Source organism: Octopus bimaculoides, chromosome 10 (genome assembly GCF_046866305.1).
Source record: "Octopus bimaculoides isolate indiv1 chromosome 10, ASM4686630v1, whole genome shotgun sequence".
Taxonomy (NCBI): Eukaryota; Metazoa; Mollusca; class Cephalopoda; order Octopoda; family Octopodidae; genus Octopus; species Octopus bimaculoides.
Genome location: NC_142937.1, coordinates 30,393,434 through 30,413,105, shown reverse-complemented (window position 1 = coordinate 30,413,105; position 19,672 = coordinate 30,393,434). Strand labels below are relative to the sequence as shown.

At 37.4% G+C, this 19,672-nt stretch overlaps 1 protein-coding gene across 1 annotated transcript in view; it reads right to left on the bottom strand.

The window, feature by feature from the left end:
• The window catches only part of LOC149133500 (organic cation transporter protein-like), a 58,484-nt gene that overhangs the window by 38,446 nt on the left and 366 nt on the right, over positions 1-19,672 (bottom strand). The window contains exon 2 of the mRNA XM_089358495.1: positions 1,396-1,618. Coding sequence (XP_089214621.1) covers positions 1,396-1,618 — 223 coding nt within the window. The remainder of the gene's footprint in view (positions 1-1,395; positions 1,619-19,672) is intronic.

Below are 19,672 nucleotides of genomic sequence, written 5' to 3'. Positions count from 1 at the left end.
CACATAGAGAACATTTCCTTCATCAGCTGCCACCATTCTAAAACTAAGCGTTTCAAAGAGTTAGGGCAGGACGCATGGTTAGAATAGCTCTTCCCGCGGAAACAAATTAAATTTGTAATGCGAGGAATGTAGTGGCGAACAGAAAACACGACAGAACGAAACAGTGAAAATAAACAAGAAGGGCTATAAGGCCAGACGTGAAAAAAAATATATGTGTATACTGAACGCTGTGATGTGACGAACTGGAAGGAAGAGAGAAGAAAGTTCGTGCGAGCTTGGCAGTGGCCAAGATAGGAAAGGAAGAAGTAGCCGGACACATGTGACTAGTAAGGAGAAAGTAGTAGAGGGAGAAAAAAAGGGGAGGAAGTAGAATATAGGTGAGCAACGAGAGACAGGGAGGAAGAGATATATATATATATATATAGTAGTGAAGGGGAGAGGCGAAGAACAACAGAAGGAAGAACGAGAGGGGGAGAAAGATACAAAGATAGATAGAGTTGCGTCAGAAATATAAAGTCAAAACTTACTTGCAAAGATGACGCGTGTAATAATACAAATAATATGTGAGTATGTGCATATATACGTACATGTATGTACATACCTACATCTACATGTATATATAGATGCATATCTGGGTACAGGACGTCACAAAAAAACGTGGACAAAATGAGATATATATATACATGTATATACATACATATATGTATATGCATGTATATAAGCATAAACATACACATGTATATACTTGTATATATACTCTCATATATTTCATTAAGATAATAGGGTAATGCTGTTCGTAGAATTAGCAGATAGGAAGATGAGAAGAAGTAAAATAAAATAAAGCAGGATAAGATACAATATAGAGGGGAAACGAAAGAAAATAAAATAAAGTGAAACGATATAGAATAGAATAAAAGGGAGCAGAATCAAAGGAGGTTTAATTTTCTGTAATAGGTTGTGGGGATATAAAGGGTCACAGATATAAAGGGTCAAGGATTAAAGGATCACGGATTTAAAGGCTTTATTGGTTCGTGGATATAAAAGACTTAAAAGTCTAGGGATGTATAAAAGGCTTGTGGACATAGTAAATTTAAAAGTAGATAAGTATGTAGATGGATAGCTAGAGATAACTGGCTTCCAAGCTAGATAGACAGGCAGTAAGACCAATCAATATATATATATACGCGCGCGCACGTTTGTGTGTGTGTGACTGAGTGTATAATAAATGTAGATAGATAGATAGATAGATAGATAGATAGATAGATAGATAGATAGATAGACGACAGATAGATAGATAGAGGGATTGTTAGGTGGAGAGGCAAATAGTTTGGCAGGTAGATAGAAGGATAGATAGATTAGCTTGTATGTGGCGTGTGACTTTCAAAATAACCTTACCTCAGTGGTGATTGAGGTGTGCGTGTTGGTTTTATCATACACCCAAGAGCTGCACTTCTGTGTAGTTCGATTTCCATTTTCTGTGGTATTGGAATATATCAAACATTTTTCATAAACCACCTCCCCTTCATCCTCACTCTTTGGAATATATTCGTTGATCAGTTCTTTACGGATTTCACTTTGGATTTTATACGTGTCGTTGTCGTAACCAGGAATAGCACACCTAGGAAAATATACAAAATAGGTTTCTTTGATTTTTCATTTAAATTTAATTACATCTTCTGTAGCGTTACTCCTCCCCACCCACTTTTTACTTCCTTTTTCTTTTTCTGTTTCTTTGTATTCAAATGTCATAATTTAGACACAAGTTTGGTTTTCTGGATAAGAAGCTTGCTTCTCAACCATTTCGTCTTAGGTTCAGTCCCACTTGGCAGCACCTTGGGCAAGTGCTTTCTACTAAGGCCATATGGCTGACCAAAGCTTTGTGAGTGGATTTGGTAGATGGAGACTGAAAGAAGCACATCATATATGTGTGTATATATGTATGCGTGTGGGTATGTGTGTATGTATACGTATATATATATGTACATATATATGTGTATATATATATATGTGTATGTATGTGTATGTATATGTGTATGTATATATATATATATATATATATATGTACATGTATTTGTGTATATATATGTGTGAATGTATATGTGTATGTATATACATATATGTATGTACATATATATGTGTATGTATATGTGTGTATATATATAAGATAGATATACTTTTTATCTTTTACTTGGTTCAGTCATTAGAATGTGGCCATGCTGGGGCACAGCTTTCAAGAAATTTTAGTCAAATGAATAGACCCCCCCCCCCAGGATTTATTTTATTTTAAGTCAGGTACTTATTCTATTGGTGTTTTTTTTCCTGAACCACTAGGTTATGGGGACGTAAACACACCAACGCCGGGTGTCAAGTGATGGTGGTGATGGGGACAAACACAGAAACAAAGGACCCTACACACACATACATATAAATATATGTGTGTGTGTGAGTGAGTGTGTGTTTGTGTGTGTATGTGTGTGTGCTTGTGTGTGCTTGTGTGTGTGTGTGTGTGTGTAAGTCGTCTAAAAGTCCATGAGTCAGGAAAATAATGCACTTGAATATCTATCAATAGAGCGAGTATATTAATCGAAGTGTACAATATTACGTATCCATTATGGCTGATCTTAACAACGGTTTCACGCTAGGGATTCAATGGAGCGTTAGTTAACAATCCGATTATGTAATTCTACACGCATCAGAGGTAGCTGATATGGAATGAAATATGGTGACTGCTCTCTATTGTTGCGGCCTGTATGTTTGTGTGTGCGAGTTTATATTGGTGGCGGTGGAGAACAGTCTATTGGGTAGGCCATGTTTGGGCGTGAGTGTTTGTTTGTGGGTGCCTTAGTGTATGTTCTGGTCAAACTCTTTGTCGGATTCCAGGTTATTGGTGGAGAGCCGAAGCTGGGGAACTGATGATTGTAGTCAAGATGGGGTACGCAGGTATGATAGGATCTACTTTTTCGTAGATGCAGTCAATACTTCAGCCATTATTAAAACACACAACCCAAGAAACACAGCGGTTTACAATATTATTTACCAGAACATCCCACTTCTAAAACAAGACCCAAGAATAAAACAAGCATTCGAAATACACAAAATAATCAAAAGTAAAAGACAATCAAAAAAGTCCCTCAAAGAATTCCTCACAAGTGCTAAATTACCTTCCACAATTCCTACACCAATAGTTAAAAAGTGTAGCTGCCCCAGTTGCGGGACCTTGCATCAACCTTATTGAAGATAAAACATACAATTTCAAATCAACGCAGATTTTACCGTAAAAAATCACTTTACATGTTCTTCAAGGAATTTAATATACGCTATCAAATGTCAAAGATGTAATGAAGATTACATAGGTCAAATAAAGTTTACTCTAAGAAATAGACTGATCATTCACCGAAAACAAATATGAGACCCGAGTACTAGGCAGATTCCACTGAGTGGACACATAGACATATGTGCAAGAAATAAGTTCCCCGAATTCCCACTCTACCTATGTTCAGCGAATGCCACAGATGAAGCACGGATAAACAAAAGTACAAACCAAGACTCAGTACATACACAAATAATTATTCACACATAAAAATTCATTCTACCATTTATCATGAGGAAGCTACACAGCTAACAATCTAAATTTTAACCATTGGACTATATACAAAAACTCCTATTAACTCTCCCACCAGATAGATTCAATTTGGAGCTCTTCGATTATAACTAAACATATTCCCCCAACCGTGTCGGCCTTCTTTTTAGACACAAAATATACTGTCACGTGACACTAACGCACAAACGTTGCGGGAAACGTACAAAAGGTTATAAACTTAAATCATGTACTCATTCCCTATAAACACTTGACAGAAAACATTCAGAGAATTGATTGTTTGGACATGTTCAGTCAACCGTGTCAACCTTAACACACAGACGTAGGGGGGAACCTACAAACATTTCCAAGACCAGTCCTGTGACTATCCTCTACCAATCAAATCCTATTCTAAACATATACTAATTTGAGCCATGAACTCTTTATAAAAACAGGGCAAACGTCAAACACTAATCAGACGCAAGACAGCTGCAATATAAGTCATCTCTTTCTATTTGATTTTTATGAAAATCAATGTAAACTGTGAAACTGGTTAAAGCTTCAAATATATAAATAAAAAATACTTTACCTATTCTCAGTGCATTTTCAGCTTCTATTTTTCCTATATATTTACAGTCGCCATGATTGGCCGCTGACTTCAAAACTTTTTTTTTTATTCTCTCTCTGTTTATTTCCTCGAGTTCCTTTCTATTGAAGAGCGTAGGCTCGAAACGTAAAAGAATTTCTCACCTTCCCGGGCGTCAAACTTGTTATTTATACACCTGTCTTCGTTTTTTGTATTTCTATAAATTTCAACTATATACACAGACAGACAGACAGACACACGCACACACACACACACACACACACATATATATTAATAAGTAACAATTGAAGGCCAGGTGTCAATTCATGAATTCTTCAATTGTTACTTATATTTTTTCACCTATCTCGGAACATGCCTCTCATGTATTCTGAAGTATATTATGGACTGTATATTTAACAAAATGTACATGTGTGAATAGCTCAAGAGTGGAGTATATACTCAGCTAGGTCAACTTGTGTGCATGCATTACAGAAATATCATTCTGCGAGTACTTTGGTACCACGATTAATATTTACATAATATTGTTGTGTGTGTATATTATTCCAACCTAACGTGGTACCTCATGTTAAGTGTCTAATTCAACTGAACCTTAGTTTTATATATATATGTGTGTGTGTGTGTGCGTGTGTTTGCGCATCTATATAAGTACACACACATATTTATCTAAAATATACTCTCCTTCATTTTCTACAATGCTCTTCCATCTATCTGGTAGACTTGCAAAGCCCCTCTTCCAAAATGCACTTGTCCTTCACGAAAAATACTCCTCCAGTACTGTTCTGACCTCGTCTGCAGAATTCATATTTCTTCCGTCCAAATGATTTTGAAGACTGCCGAATAAATGATAATAAGATGGGGCAATGTCCGGCGAATATAGTGGGTGGAGCATCGTTTCCCATTCAAACTACTTCAGCCTTTGGAATGTCATCCTCGCTGTATGTGGCCGAGCATTATCCTGATACAACATCTTTCGTTTTGAAACCAAAGATGGTTGTTTTTCTTCTAGCGCTTACTTAAGTCGCTCTAACTACTCGCATTTGGGTTTAAAAGTTCAAAGTGGATTAAGCATTTCATATCCCACCAAACCGGTAATAACAACTTACGTAGGTGAAAACCTTCTTAAGCCTGAGGTTCCGGTGTTTCTCCCTTTCCTACCCACTGTCTTCGGCACTTGACTTTTTTATAGAGAACCTATTTCTCGTTACCAGTCATTATTCGGTCCAAAAATTAAAAAAAAAGGTTCATTTGTGAGATGTGACAGCAAAGAAGAGCATACATTCACTCTCTGTGCGCGATTAGACTCGGAAAGTTTGTAACTCATTGACCAAATTTGCTAACTTTTTCGATGGCATGCAGGTCTCGATGAATGGTTGAATGACCAAATCCAAGCTTCTCTGCTATTTCCTCAACAGTTACAATTGGAAAACACGGTATATTTCCTCAACAGTTACAATATGAAAAACAAGGTATATTTCAGCTGTATTTGAAATCAGGATGTAGCAGAATGCATCTCTATCGGGTCAAACGTGCCACTTTTTTAATACTAATACAATGATTTTTGTGAAACATTAAAACAATCACTTCATCAAGTGACAGCATGTTATCAACTTAATGCGACAGTACCACAAAAGGGAAGAATGCCACTGTTATTCAGCCCTAAGAAACACCGTTTCCCGCTGGACTTGACACATTTCCTATGTCCTTATGTTTTCAAAGTGGAGACAAGCACCTCCACCCAGCAAAACCAGCATCCAGAGACTAGTTTTAGAGTCATTGCTCATCATCAATCTAGAGTAGCATGGCTTGCTAGCTGCCTCCACTTTGAAAACATAAGGACACAGGAAATGTGTCAAGTCCAGTGGGAAACGGTGTTTCCTTGGGCTAAATTACAGTGGCATTCTTCCCTTTTGTGGGACTGTCACATTAAGTTGACAAGTTATCACTTTATCGTGCTGCTACTGCAGAAATCTCTCTGAGAGATTTAGAAATATATTATTTCAATCACTTCATCCACCATTTAAAGAGGAGAAGATCATAGAGGAACCTGCTGCCGATACTGATGTTATTTGTTGTCTTCAGTTATCTTGTACATTCCAGATATTTCTAACTGGGCCAAAGAGACAAGCATTTTGCAACAGCTCTACCAGGTACTCGAGTCCCATTTCCTCTATGTTCCTCTCGATATCTTTTGATACTGTTCCCAAAGTCTCAACGACAATCTGTTCTTATCTTCAACTTCTTCTACAGTCAAGCTATCTCATATTTAAGAGGATAGTATACGTCAACTTTCTTGCCTTCCTTCATAACTATCTGTCACTCAAATGGCTATGCAATATCAAATATAGAACATATGTAGTTTGCATTGTTCACCACCGGGCCTGTGTTTTGTTGTGCTCAAACACCTGGTCTGTTCGAATATCATAATCATCATCGTCATTATCACTATTGTTGTTGTTGTTGTTATTATTATCATTATTATTATTATTATTATTATTATTATTATTATTATTATTATTATTATTATTATTATTGTTCAGTAGCTTTATGTTTATAACGTGCTTTCACTTCACTACCGAGCGCAGCTCTGTGCGCCTTGGGTATGTGCTGTGGTTTGCTGTGGTGCTCTTATGTTTACTGTATTGAAAGTGTTTTGCGTAGAATGTGTGCAGTACCCAGTAGTGCAATTTTCTGTATGTTATATATATTTGTAAGTCCTGGTGTCTTTGTTATGTATTTGTCTGAATATTTTTTTATTATACCTAAGGCACCTACTATGATAGGAATTGTTTCTGTTTTTAGACTCCACATTCGAGTTATCTCTATTTCCAGGTCTTTGTATTTTGAAAGTTTTTCCATTTCTTTTAGAGAAACGTTGTCATCTGCTGGTATTGATACATCAATTAGAAAGCATTTTTTTTCTTCATGATCTTTGACAACTATATCTGGTCTATTTGCCTTAATTTCTCTATCTGTGTGTATTGGCATATCCCAGAGTATGGTTGCTTTCTCGTTTTCTGTGACCTTTTCTGGCGTGTGTTTATACCATCTTTTTTCTGTTGTTATTCCATAGTGTTGGCATAGCTTCCAGTGTATATAGGCCCCAGCTCTGTCGTGTCTGTGAATATATTCCTTCTTAACCAGGACTGGGCAGCCAGAGATAATATGATTTATTGTTTCTTGTCTATCTCCACATATTCTACAGTTACTTGTTATATTTCTTTTCATTATGTGTTTTTGGTAATTTCTGGTGGGGAGGCTCTGGTCTTGTGCAGCAATTAAAAATCCTTCAGTCTCTGCTTTGAGTCCTGAGCTTCTCAGCCATTGCTGGGATTTTTCTCTGTCTATTTCTTTCGCATTTAGTTTAGCCCAGTATTTACCATGTAGGGGCTTTTCTTGCCATCGTTTTATCATGGTCCGTTGCTGTTCTAGTTTTAGTTTGGATTTCATTTGTTTTATAGCTTTTGTTGCTTCTTCTTCTTCTTCGTATTTGTTAGGTAGATTGATTTCTTGTTTGTATTTGTCAGCTTCCTTAAATACTGAAAACAGTTTTTTGTTTTGCTCGTGTTTTGTGGCTATTTGTATTAGTTTCCCTTGCTTCTGGAGTAGGTATTTTTGCAGTCCTGTGACTATCCTCTACCAATCAAATCCTATTCTAAACATATACTAATTTGAGCCATGAACTCTTTATAAAAACAGGGCAAACGTCAAACACTAATCAGACGCAAGACAGCTGCAATATAAGTCATCTCTTTCTATTTGATTTTTATGAAAATCAATGTAAACTGTGAAACTGGTTAAAGCTTCAAATATATAAATAAAAAATACTTTACCTATTCTCAGTGCATTTTCAGCTTCTATTTTTCCTATATATTTACAGTCGCCATGATTGGCCGCTGACTTCAAAACTTTTTTTTTTATTCTCTCTCTGTTTATTTCCTCGAGTTCCTTTCTATTGAAGAGCGTAGGCTCGAAACGTAAAAGAATTTCTCACCTTCCCGGGCGTCAAACTTGTTATTTATACACCTGTCTTCGTTTTTTGTATTTCTATAAATTTCAACTATATACACAGACAGACAGACAGACACACGCACACACACACACACACACACACATATATATTAATAAGTAACAATTGAAGGCCAGGTGTCAATTCATGAATTCTTCAATTGTTACTTATATTTTTTCACCTATCTCGGAACATGCCTCTCATGTATTCTGAAGTATATTATGGACTGTATATTTAACAAAATGTACATGTGTGAATAGCTCAAGAGTGGAGTATATACTCAGCTAGGTCAACTTGTGTGCATGCATTACAGAAATATCATTCTGCGAGTACTTTGGTACCACGATTAATATTTACATAATATTGTTGTGTGTGTATATTATTCCAACCTAACGTGGTACCTCATGTTAAGTGTCTAATTCAACTGAACCTTAGTTTTATATATATATGTGTGTGTGTGTGTGCGTGTGTTTGCGCATCTATATAAGTACACACACATATTTATCTAAAATATACTCTCCTTCATTTTCTACAATGCTCTTCCATCTATCTGGTAGACTTGCAAAGCCCCTCTTCCAAAATGCACTTGTCCTTCACGAAAAATACTCCTCCAGTACTGTTCTGACCTCGTCTGCAGAATTCATATTTCTTCCGTCCAAATGATTTTGAAGACTGCCGAATAAATGATAATAAGATGGGGCAATGTCCGGCGAATATAGTGGGTGGAGCATCGTTTCCCATTCAAACTACTTCAGCCTTTGGAATGTCATCCTCGCTGTATGTGGCCGAGCATTATCCTGATACAACATCTTTCGTTTTGAAACCAAAGATGGTTGTTTTTCTTCTAGCGCTTACTTAAGTCGCTCTAACTACTCGCATTTGGGTTTAAAAGTTCAAAGTGGATTAAGCATTTCATATCCCACCAAACCGGTAATAACAACTTACGTAGGTGAAAACCTTCTTAAGCCTGAGGTTCCGGTGTTTCTCCCTTTCCTACCCACTGTCTTCGGCACTTGACTTTTTTATAGAGAACCTATTTCTCGTTACCAGTCATTATTCGGTCCAAAAATTAAAAAAAAAGGTTCATTTGTGAGATGTGACAGCAAAGAAGAGCATACATTCACTCTCTGTGCGCGATTAGACTCGGAAAGTTTGTAACTCATTGACCAAATTTGCTAACTTTTTCGATGGCATGCAGGTCTCGATGAATGGTTGAATGACCAAATCCAAGCTTCTCTGCTATTTCCTCAACAGTTACAATTGGAAAACACGGTATATTTCCTCAACAGTTACAATATGAAAAACAAGGTATATTTCAGCTGTATTTGAAATCAGGATGTAGCAGAATGCATCTCTATCGGGTCAAACGTGCCACTTTTTTAATACTAATACAATGATTTTTGTGAAACATTAAAACAATCACTTCATCAAGTGACAGCATGTTATCAACTTAATGCGACAGTACCACAAAAGGGAAGAATGCCACTGTTATTCAGCCCTAAGAAACACCGTTTCCCGCTGGACTTGACACATTTCCTATGTCCTTATGTTTTCAAAGTGGAGACAAGCACCTCCACCCAGCAAAACCAGCATCCAGAGACTAGTTTTAGAGTCATTGCTCATCATCAATCTAGAGTAGCATGGCTTGCTAGCTGCCTCCACTTTGAAAACATAAGGACACAGGAAATGTGTCAAGTCCAGTGGGAAACGGTGTTTCCTTGGGCTAAATTACAGTGGCATTCTTCCCTTTTGTGGGACTGTCACATTAAGTTGACAAGTTATCACTTTATCGTGCTGCTACTGCAGAAATCTCTCTGAGAGATTTAGAAATATATTATTTCAATCACTTCATCCACCATTTAAAGAGGAGAAGATCATAGAGGAACCTGCTGCCGATACTGATGTTATTTGTTGTCTTCAGTTATCTTGTACATTCCAGATATTTCTAACTGGGCCAAAGAGACAAGCATTTTGCAACAGCTCTACCAGGTACTCGAGTCCCATTTCCTCTATGTTCCTCTCGATATCTTTTGATACTGTTCCCAAAGTCTCAACGACAATCTGTTCTTATCTTCAACTTCTTCTACAGTCAAGCTATCTCATATTTAAGAGGATAGTATACGTCAACTTTCTTGCCTTCCTTCATAACTATCTGTCACTCAAATGGCTATGCAATATCAAATATAGAACATATGTAGTTTGCATTGTTCACCACCGGGCCTGTGTTTTGTTGTGCTCAAACACCTGGTCTGTTCGAATATCATAATCATCATCGTCATTATCACTATTGTTGTTGTTGTTGTTATTATTATCATTATTATTATTATTATTATTATTATTATTATTATTATTATTATTATTATTATTATTGTTCAGTAGCTTTATGTTTATAACGTGCTTTCACTTCACTACCGAGCGCAGCTCTGTGCGCCTTGGGTATGTGCTGTGGTTTGCTGTGGTGCTCTTATGTTTACTGTATTGAAAGTGTTTTGCGTAGAATGTGTGCAGTACCCAGTAGTGCAATTTTCTGTATGTTATATATATTTGTAAGTCCTGGTGTCTTTGTTATGTATTTGTCTGAATATTTTTTTATTATACCTAAGGCACCTACTATGATAGGAATTGTTTCTGTTTTTAGACTCCACATTCGAGTTATCTCTATTTCCAGGTCTTTGTATTTTGAAAGTTTTTCCATTTCTTTTAGAGAAACGTTGTCATCTGCTGGTATTGATACATCAATTAGAAAGCATTTTTTTTCTTCATGATCTTTGACAACTATATCTGGTCTATTTGCCTTAATTTCTCTATCTGTGTGTATTGGCATATCCCAGAGTATGGTTGCTTTCTCGTTTTCTGTGACCTTTTCTGGCGTGTGTTTATACCATCTTTTTTCTGTTGTTATTCCATAGTGTTGGCATAGCTTCCAGTGTATATAGGCCCCAGCTCTGTCGTGTCTGTGAATATATTCCTTCTTAACCAGGACTGGGCAGCCAGAGATAATATGATTTATTGTTTCTTGTCTATCTCCACATATTCTACAGTTACTTGTTATATTTCTTTTCATTATGTGTTTTTGGTAATTTCTGGTGGGGAGGCTCTGGTCTTGTGCAGCAATTAAAAATCCTTCAGTCTCTGCTTTGAGTCCTGAGCTTCTCAGCCATTGCTGGGATTTTTCTCTGTCTATTTCTTTCGCATTTAGTTTAGCCCAGTATTTACCATGTAGGGGCTTTTCTTGCCATCGTTTTATCATGGTCCGTTGCTGTTCTAGTTTTAGTTTGGATTTCATTTGTTTTATAGCTTTTGTTGCTTCTTCTTCTTCTTCGTATTTGTTAGGTAGATTGATTTCTTGTTTGTATTTGTCAGCTTCCTTAAATACTGAAAACAGTTTTTTGTTTTGCTCGTGTTTTGTGGCTATTTGTATTAGTTTCCCTTGCTTCTGGAGTAGGTATTTTTGCAGTCCTATGGTGGTTATTTTATAATAGTTTTCTAGCTGTATAAGACCCCTGCCACCTTCTGTGCGTTGTATATATAGCCTTTCTATGTCAGATTTTGGGTGGTGCATCCTATATCCTGTCATTATTTTTCTTGTTTTCCTGTCTATTTTACATAGTTCGTTTAGTGTCCAGTTAAGGATGTTGTAGCTGTAGCTTATAACTGGGACAGCTAAAGTGTTGATACCCATTGTCTTGTTTTTAGCATTGAGCTCTGTTTTTAGTATTGATCTAACTCGTCTATAGTACTCTTTCTTTATTTTTTCTTTCATTTGTGTATGTTGTATCCTATCTAGTTCATTGACTCCTAAATACTTATATGGTTGGCTTTCGTCTAGTTCTCTTATTTCATTGGCTTTATCTAGTGTTATATTGCTACTTTTAACTAATTTTCCTCTTTTCAGGGTTGCTTTGGCACATTTTTCTAATCCGAATTTCATACCTATTTCCTTGGTAAAGCCGTGTACTGTCTGTAGTAGTGTTTCTAGCTCTTTGTCGTTTTTTGCATATAATTTTAGGTCATCCATATATAGAAGGTGGCTGACTGTTTTTCCGTAGCATTTGTAACCGCATCCAGTTCTATTTAGCAATTCGGTTAAAGGTGTGAGTGCCAGGCAGAACAGGAGTGGAGAGAGCGTGTCTCCCTGGAATATTCCTCTTCTAATGGGGATGGCTTTCGTTTTCACAAGTCCCTCTTTTGTTTGGAGCTGTAGCACTGTCTGCCATTTGTTCATTGAGTGCTCTATGTATTTTATGATAATTGGTGCCACCTTGTTTATGGCTAGTGTTTCCAGAATCCACGTGTGGGGAACACTGTCGAAAGCCTTTTGGTAGTCCACCCAGGCCATACTGAGGCCTTTCTTCTTTCTGCGGCTGTCTTCAGTTATGGATTTATTGATCAATAATTGATCTTTACAGCCGTATGAGCCCTTGGAGCATCCCTTCTGCTCTTCTGGAAACAGGTTGTTATTTTCCAGGTGTTTACTCAATCTCTGCGATATTATTGCAGTAACGGCTTTGTAGATCGTAGGGAGACAGGTTATAGGTCTATAATTTTGTTTCCAGAATTTCTCTAGTTCTTCTGCTGTTGGTGCTGAAGTAATGTCTATTTTATTTTTACCCAGTTCATGGTAGAGTTTTTTGGGGTTGGATTTGAACTGTTTGTTTTGTTCAAAGAAACGTTGGCGTTTCTCATATCGGCGGATCCTTTGTGCTTTGGCAAGGATGTCTTGCCTTAGTTTATCTTTTGCCTCAGGTAAGTCTTTTTCTGTAATGCTGTATTTGTACAGTATTTTTGTTTTCTTCTTGTTACTTAGTAGTGTTGATTGTTTACTAATTTCGTTGATAAATCTTTTCTCTTTTTTTAAATTTTGTTCTGGATGTTATTTATCCACAAGGTCTGTTTGGGTGGTAGAACTCCTGTTCGGATGGGTTTGAGTGAGTATCCTGCTTCTTTTGTGGCTGCAGTGGCTGCCGCATATATTATGCCATTTAGCTCAGTGATATTGCCTGTTGTTTCTGTGGTTGTTAGTTCCGTGACGGCCAGGTTTATGCTATTTATTATTGATGTTGTTTTATTGTCTATTTTGATTTTGGGGAGATATAATCTGTGGTCCATTCTAAGATCTGTGGTTTTCAGTTCTTTGGTTATTTTCATTTTCATAGTATCGTAATTATTAGGTTTCCCTTCGTTATTTCCAGGCTTTATATTTGTTTTGCCTTCCTTTTCATTCATATGTTTGTCTGTGGTGTTCTGGTTTGGTGCTTTTTGTACACTATTATACATCTCTACGGTCTGGGTTTGTTGTTTTTTGTTTACTTTGTTTTTGCCGGAAATGTTACGTTTGTCCTCGTGTTTTGCTATCTCAGTGTTTATATTATTATTTGGCATTGCTGTGTGACTACTATCTAGATTTTCCTGATGTATTTTTCCTTTCAATTGCTCTATTTCTATTTCTGATATTTTTTTTGGCTTTTAGAATATATCTTCTTATGTTAGCTATTGTTTTATCGAGGTCTATATTTACGTTATTTTTCTTCCATATTTTATATGTATGTGTTGTTGCGTTTTCGTTTTTTGGGTAGAGCACTGCTGTGAAATAGGCGTATAGTATCGAAATGTATTCCTCACGTGTCCATTTATGCCGTTTTGGTTTTGTTTGCGGGACATGAGGAACAACGTCCGGTCCTTTATTTTGACGGTCATCGTTTTCGTAGGGTACCGGTTCGTTTATTTCTGTTGTCAGATTGTTTTGCACGTTCAGATCTTCGTATTTTTTTCGTAACAAGCTTACAGTACGCACTTCTCGGTTGTTATTCTTGGGTGTAATAATACCGGTGTTATTTAATCTGTTTGTAATTTTTTTGTACATGGTGTTTTGGGGTTCGAAGATGGTTTGATTTTGATGTAACACGTGTGTTTACGATCGCTGTGCGGGTAGTGGAGGTATCAAGTTAAAATACATCATTATATTTGGAAAGATAGAAATAAATTTCAATGAGTATTACTTACTCGGGATAGTCCAACCCTTTGTCAGTTATTTTTTGGGCTCCATGCGATGTCTTTATTTCCGATGTTTTTGGATAAGTTTCGGAGCAGTGATTTATCGTTCTCACATGTTAAACTTCCCCGGTGTAGTCCTCAAACTTCCCCGGTGTATTATTATTATTATTATTATTATTATTATTATTATTATTATTATTATTATTGTCATTATCAATATAGTTAGCTCTTTGTTAGTTGCAAGAGTTCAATGAAGACGAGAACAAAATGCAAACGTGGGAGTAGTCGTGTTTGTTGTGTGGTAAAAAGAGGCAAGAAAAACACTTCACAACAAAACTTCAACCAAACCTTCCGCGATCTATATAAGTACAGGTGTGGGTGTGTGGTAAAGAGCTTACTTCCCTTCCGCATGGTTCTGGGGGTTCAGTCCCACTGTGTGTCACCTTGGACAAGTTGCAAATGTCTTCTACTATAGCCTGGGGCTGACCAAAACCTTATGAGTGGATTTGGTTAGATGGAAACTGATGGAAGCCTGGATTTTGTGTGTGTGTATATATATATATATATATATATATATATATATGTGTGTGTGTGTGTGTGTGTGTGTGTGTGTGTGTGTGTGTGTGTGAGTGTTGTGTGAGTGTTGTGTGACGTTGTGCTCCACCACTGCTTGACAGCCACTGCTGGTGTGTTTATATTCCCGTAACCTAGTGGTTTGACAAAATAGACCGATAGAATAAGTCCAAAGCTTAAAAAGAAAACGTAAGTACTGAGGTGGATTTGAATGATTGAAATTTCTTCAAGACAGTGCCCCAGCATGGCCACAATCTAATGATTGGAACAAGAAAAAGATAAAAGATATAAGACAAACGACTATGAAGGTTTGCTGCTTAGGATCAATCAAGATAACTTCACCAAACCTCAATGATTTTACCCACCAGAGGTCAGTGATCTTCCTTTGCTTACAGACATGTTTAGAGTAGGCCTGTTCACTCAGACCATGTTCATTACTCATGTGTACTTTGCAACAAATTTGCTCAGAGGCAGTGTTTCCTCTCTCCTACTCATCTTTTCATTTTCAGGTGAAGCAAGTAAAAGTTGATTAGGACCTGACCATAGAGGAATACGTCTGTCTTCAGCCCATTCAGTCTTTTCCACCTCACTACCCCTTTCCCCATGACCAACAGGCAGATAACTTCCTGCCCTTCACGGCTAAAAGTAGGTAGAAGACTGATCTTCACAATGGACTCAACTGATAGTTGGACCTATCTCACGACATGACTCCACATCTCAGAAAAGGTTGACTTGTACACGAAGAAGTTTTGTTCTTCTGTATGGATTTTGTTTGGGTCCAGCTGATAGAACTTCAATGTCTGTAGAGTCTCTCTTAAACTAATAATGCCCTATTCCAGACTATTTTTCTCAACCGATAGAGGGCAGTGAGCGCTTAGCAACATTCCAGATGCCTTTTCTTGGTCTTTGCTCAACCCAGGATTACAACTCTGTCAGAGAAGAACTGGGCAAAAATTCATTACCAAATGATGACCTCCACCTGTTCCTCATCAAGGAATTACTAGAAAATGTAGCCATAGCGCATGTCTGTACATCTTTTGTTAATTGGCCATGTCTTCCAACTAGTGGGTGTTGATAGTAGTTGAACCATCTGACCAGTAGACTGTGTCCCTCCCACAAAACATGAGAAGCAGTGAAATCCTAGTAGTTTGACTAGCCGGCTACTCTATATTATGGACACTATGCTATCCTTATGTGCTGGTCAGCAAACTACTCTTTCTAGTCACTACCTGTCAGGTAGCTTGAAGCCTCTAAGCGGATTTGCAAGGCTTTAGCACTCCCTCTCATAATAACTAATCCCACAATGTCCAAGCATGCATCCAAGATGTCATTCCAATCACACAATCGTATATCAATCATGGGGGCTTTGTACAAACAATACAATTAACATAATTGACATAGGGGTTACAATATATATGGGGCCAGAGATACAAAATTATATAAAACAGAGGTCTAAGACCTTACTCGACCAATGAATATTCTTGGACCCCATACTGCAGATTTCCTCGGCAAAATCAGGATACCTATGACCCGTCTGAGAAATGAACTCTGCAAGGTAGGGTGGCTGTTGCAGTGAGTGTAAATGGCCATTCTCCACAGCAAAGCCTTTGCAATAATATCTGTGAGGTGTGGGTGAACATACCATTTAGTCTGGGGTGTACAACCCATAACATCCACTAACCCAATCCTCTGATGCTTAACCTTATCCCACCTTTTTTTCTTTTCTTTCCTTATTTATGGGTGTTTTTAATTTGATAATTTAATCTTTTACGCTTTTAATATATCTTACGTTAATAAAATTGCAATCCATTGTTAAAAAAATGAAAACGAATGGCTTAAATTCAAATTCAGTAAAAGCAATGATAATACTTTCTCTATTACTACAATGAAAATCCATTCATCCATAAAAATAAGATGCACATAAAAGTGTCGCAAAATATGCAGAGAAAAAAATATAAAAACGAGACGGCGACAATATTATGCAATGATTATATATGTAGCAAGTTAGAAGTCATTGGAAAGTCATAAATCAGTAATGTATGAATAAATTGAAGTTTATAGAAAAAAAGAAATGCTAAATATTAAACTTTAGTCCCCCTAGGGTGGGGCAGCGTACCTATTACTTTAACCTTTTACCAGATCTCATACCAAATTTTCATGTACCCAACTGTACCTGCGTCCCTGGCCAAATTGTAAAAACCCCAATGTCCCCAATCGTTCTCAAAACGATTTCCTTATTTTCGGTCACTTCACTCTTGTAAAATTAATAATTGCCAATTTCCCACCCTCTAATAATAATAATAATAATAATAATAATAATAATAATAATAATAATAATAATAATAATAATAATAATAATAATAATAATTTCACGTTATAAAAATAAAACTACTGGACAACAATAATAATTGCTAATTTAGGCAGAGGGGCAGGGGGACTGGTCGATTCCATTGACCCAAATATTTGTGTGGGGCTTTATTTTATTGACCCTAGAGGGAAGAGAGGTAAAGTCGACTTCTGTGGGATTTGATCTCTAAACATAAACAGCTAAAAGAAGTACAGAAAGGCACCTTCTCTGAACTCTTTAGCGTTCAGATTATTCCCTCAAATCTAATGCAGATTTATTCACATTGCTTTGGATTAATCCTGGGATTATGCTGTAGCTTCCAGATTTCATTGATATGATTTCTCTTTTATTTTTTACTTGTTTCACTTATCAGATGGTGGTCATACTGGGGCGTTACCTTGGAAATTTTTAGTGAGAACCGAGAGAGCCAGCTCCAGAAGCTAGAATCTCTGCAGGAGGTCAGCTCTCAGTGGCGTCCCGATTAGACAGAATTTCCTTATTCTAGCCAATCGTGACATTAGATGTAGTGACTAAATATTTCTGCTACAATACCAACACCAGTTCTGTAACGGTGGTGGGGTACAAGCACAGACACAAAGACATGCACATATATAAATATATATCAATATATTTATTTATTTATTTATTTATTTATTTATGGGTTTCAGCCAAGTGGCTGTGGTCATGCTGGAGCACCACCGTGATTTTCGGTCTTTATGCTTTGCTCTCTTCACGTTCCTTGCATGGCTCTTCTCCTGCACCTGATATAGTCCAATCAAGAGTTTTGATGGCACATCTGGTGTATAAGAGAATTTGACATCGCTGCCCTAAACTGTGTCTCATTTCGAGCCATTGGTTCGTCTGGTATCGTGGAGAGGAAAGCGTCGAGTTTTGTCTTGAAGACCTCCACATCCGTGTCTTGCAGGTCTCTCAAATGTTTTGGCAGGGCATTGAAGAGCTGAGGTCCTCTGAAACCGAGGCTGCTGCAGTATCTTGTTCTTATGTGAGATGCAGTGGACGGCACCTTTGGCACCATGCAGTGGCGACCCGTGCGGGCATTCCTGTAGTACTTGATGCCAAATTTTGGCACCAATATATATATATATATATATATATATATATATATATATATATATATTTATAGTTTCAGCTTAGAGCTGCGGCCATATATACATATATACACACACACACACACACACACACACACACACACACACACACACACACATGCAATAAACTTTTCTCAATTTCGAAATCTCCTGACAAAGTTTTGATCGGCCTAAGGCTATATAACAGAAGGCATTTGCTCAATGTGCAGTGGGCTTGAACCCAGAACTTTGTGGTTGGGAAACAATTTTCTTACCAGTCAGCTACGCCTGAATGACATTGTACGGTAGGTGTGAGAGGTCACATCTGATCAGTTTGAACATAAACCAGGCTGGATATTTGGGCTGGATATGGCTGGTTTAAATGCTAAAAGGTCAACCACCCCCTCAGACGACCATCATTAACTGTTGCTAATTTTGGCACAAGGCCGGCAATTTTGAGGGGCGGGGCTCTGCCACTTACATCAACCAACAATGTAAAGAACCAGAAGTACCATAAGTAATTTTGTCTGACACAAGCTAATGGTTAATGTGTTGCAAACTGCAAGGTCGTGGTTTCACCTCCCAGACCAGTCAACACATTGTGTTTTTGGTATAAAACGCTTCCTTTCGTGTTACTCCAGTTTACTCAGCTGAAAATAAGTACTAGTAATAAATTGGTGGGAGAGGTTATCCCTGAGGTAGACTGGTAACCCACTCAAGAGGAGGGTTGTATTTTTAGTCATTGAAAGCTGGGCTGTGTCCCTGCCAAATGAACTGATAGGCTCAAGACAAACCTGACCGGTCCGCAACTGGTCTTTACTGGTATTTCATTCTATTGTCCCCATAAAGGATGAAAGGTAAAGGTGACTTTGATGGCATTTGAACTCAGAATGTAAACAATTGTAACTAAATACCACAAATTATTTTGTCCAGTTCCCTAACAATTCTGCGAATCCACAAACGAAATAATAATCGTTTCTAACAAAAGGCACAGAAATTTGGGGATTAGGGGATGGGGTTGGTTGAAAGCCTTAAATCCCAGTACTTGACCCCAGAAGGTTGAAAGCCAATGGCTGCAGTCCAATGAGTGAAACAAGTAAAAGATAGAAATAAAAAATCAGGAATTTTGGAGTGAGGGATGAGGGAACCCTTGTTTAAATCAATGGCACTACATCGTTAGTATTTTATTTATTGATGCCTGAAGGGGTTTTTAAAAAGGGAGACAAAAGATAGGGCTCTAATTATAGAGGAATCTCCTTGTTGAGCCTTCCTCTTCATGTCTATAACTATGTGTGTGGGAAAGAGATTTAGGAAGTTGCTTCTGATAGGACCCTATGGGTGAGGTACCTGAGGAGGTACCCCCATGACCCTTCCAGGAATTATGGGCAGAGAATATGCAGGGATGATCTCAATAGGTCGATAAAATCAAGTGTAAAGTTTACAGGTATCGTAAACCCATGGTAGGGGCAGGAAGTAAGAA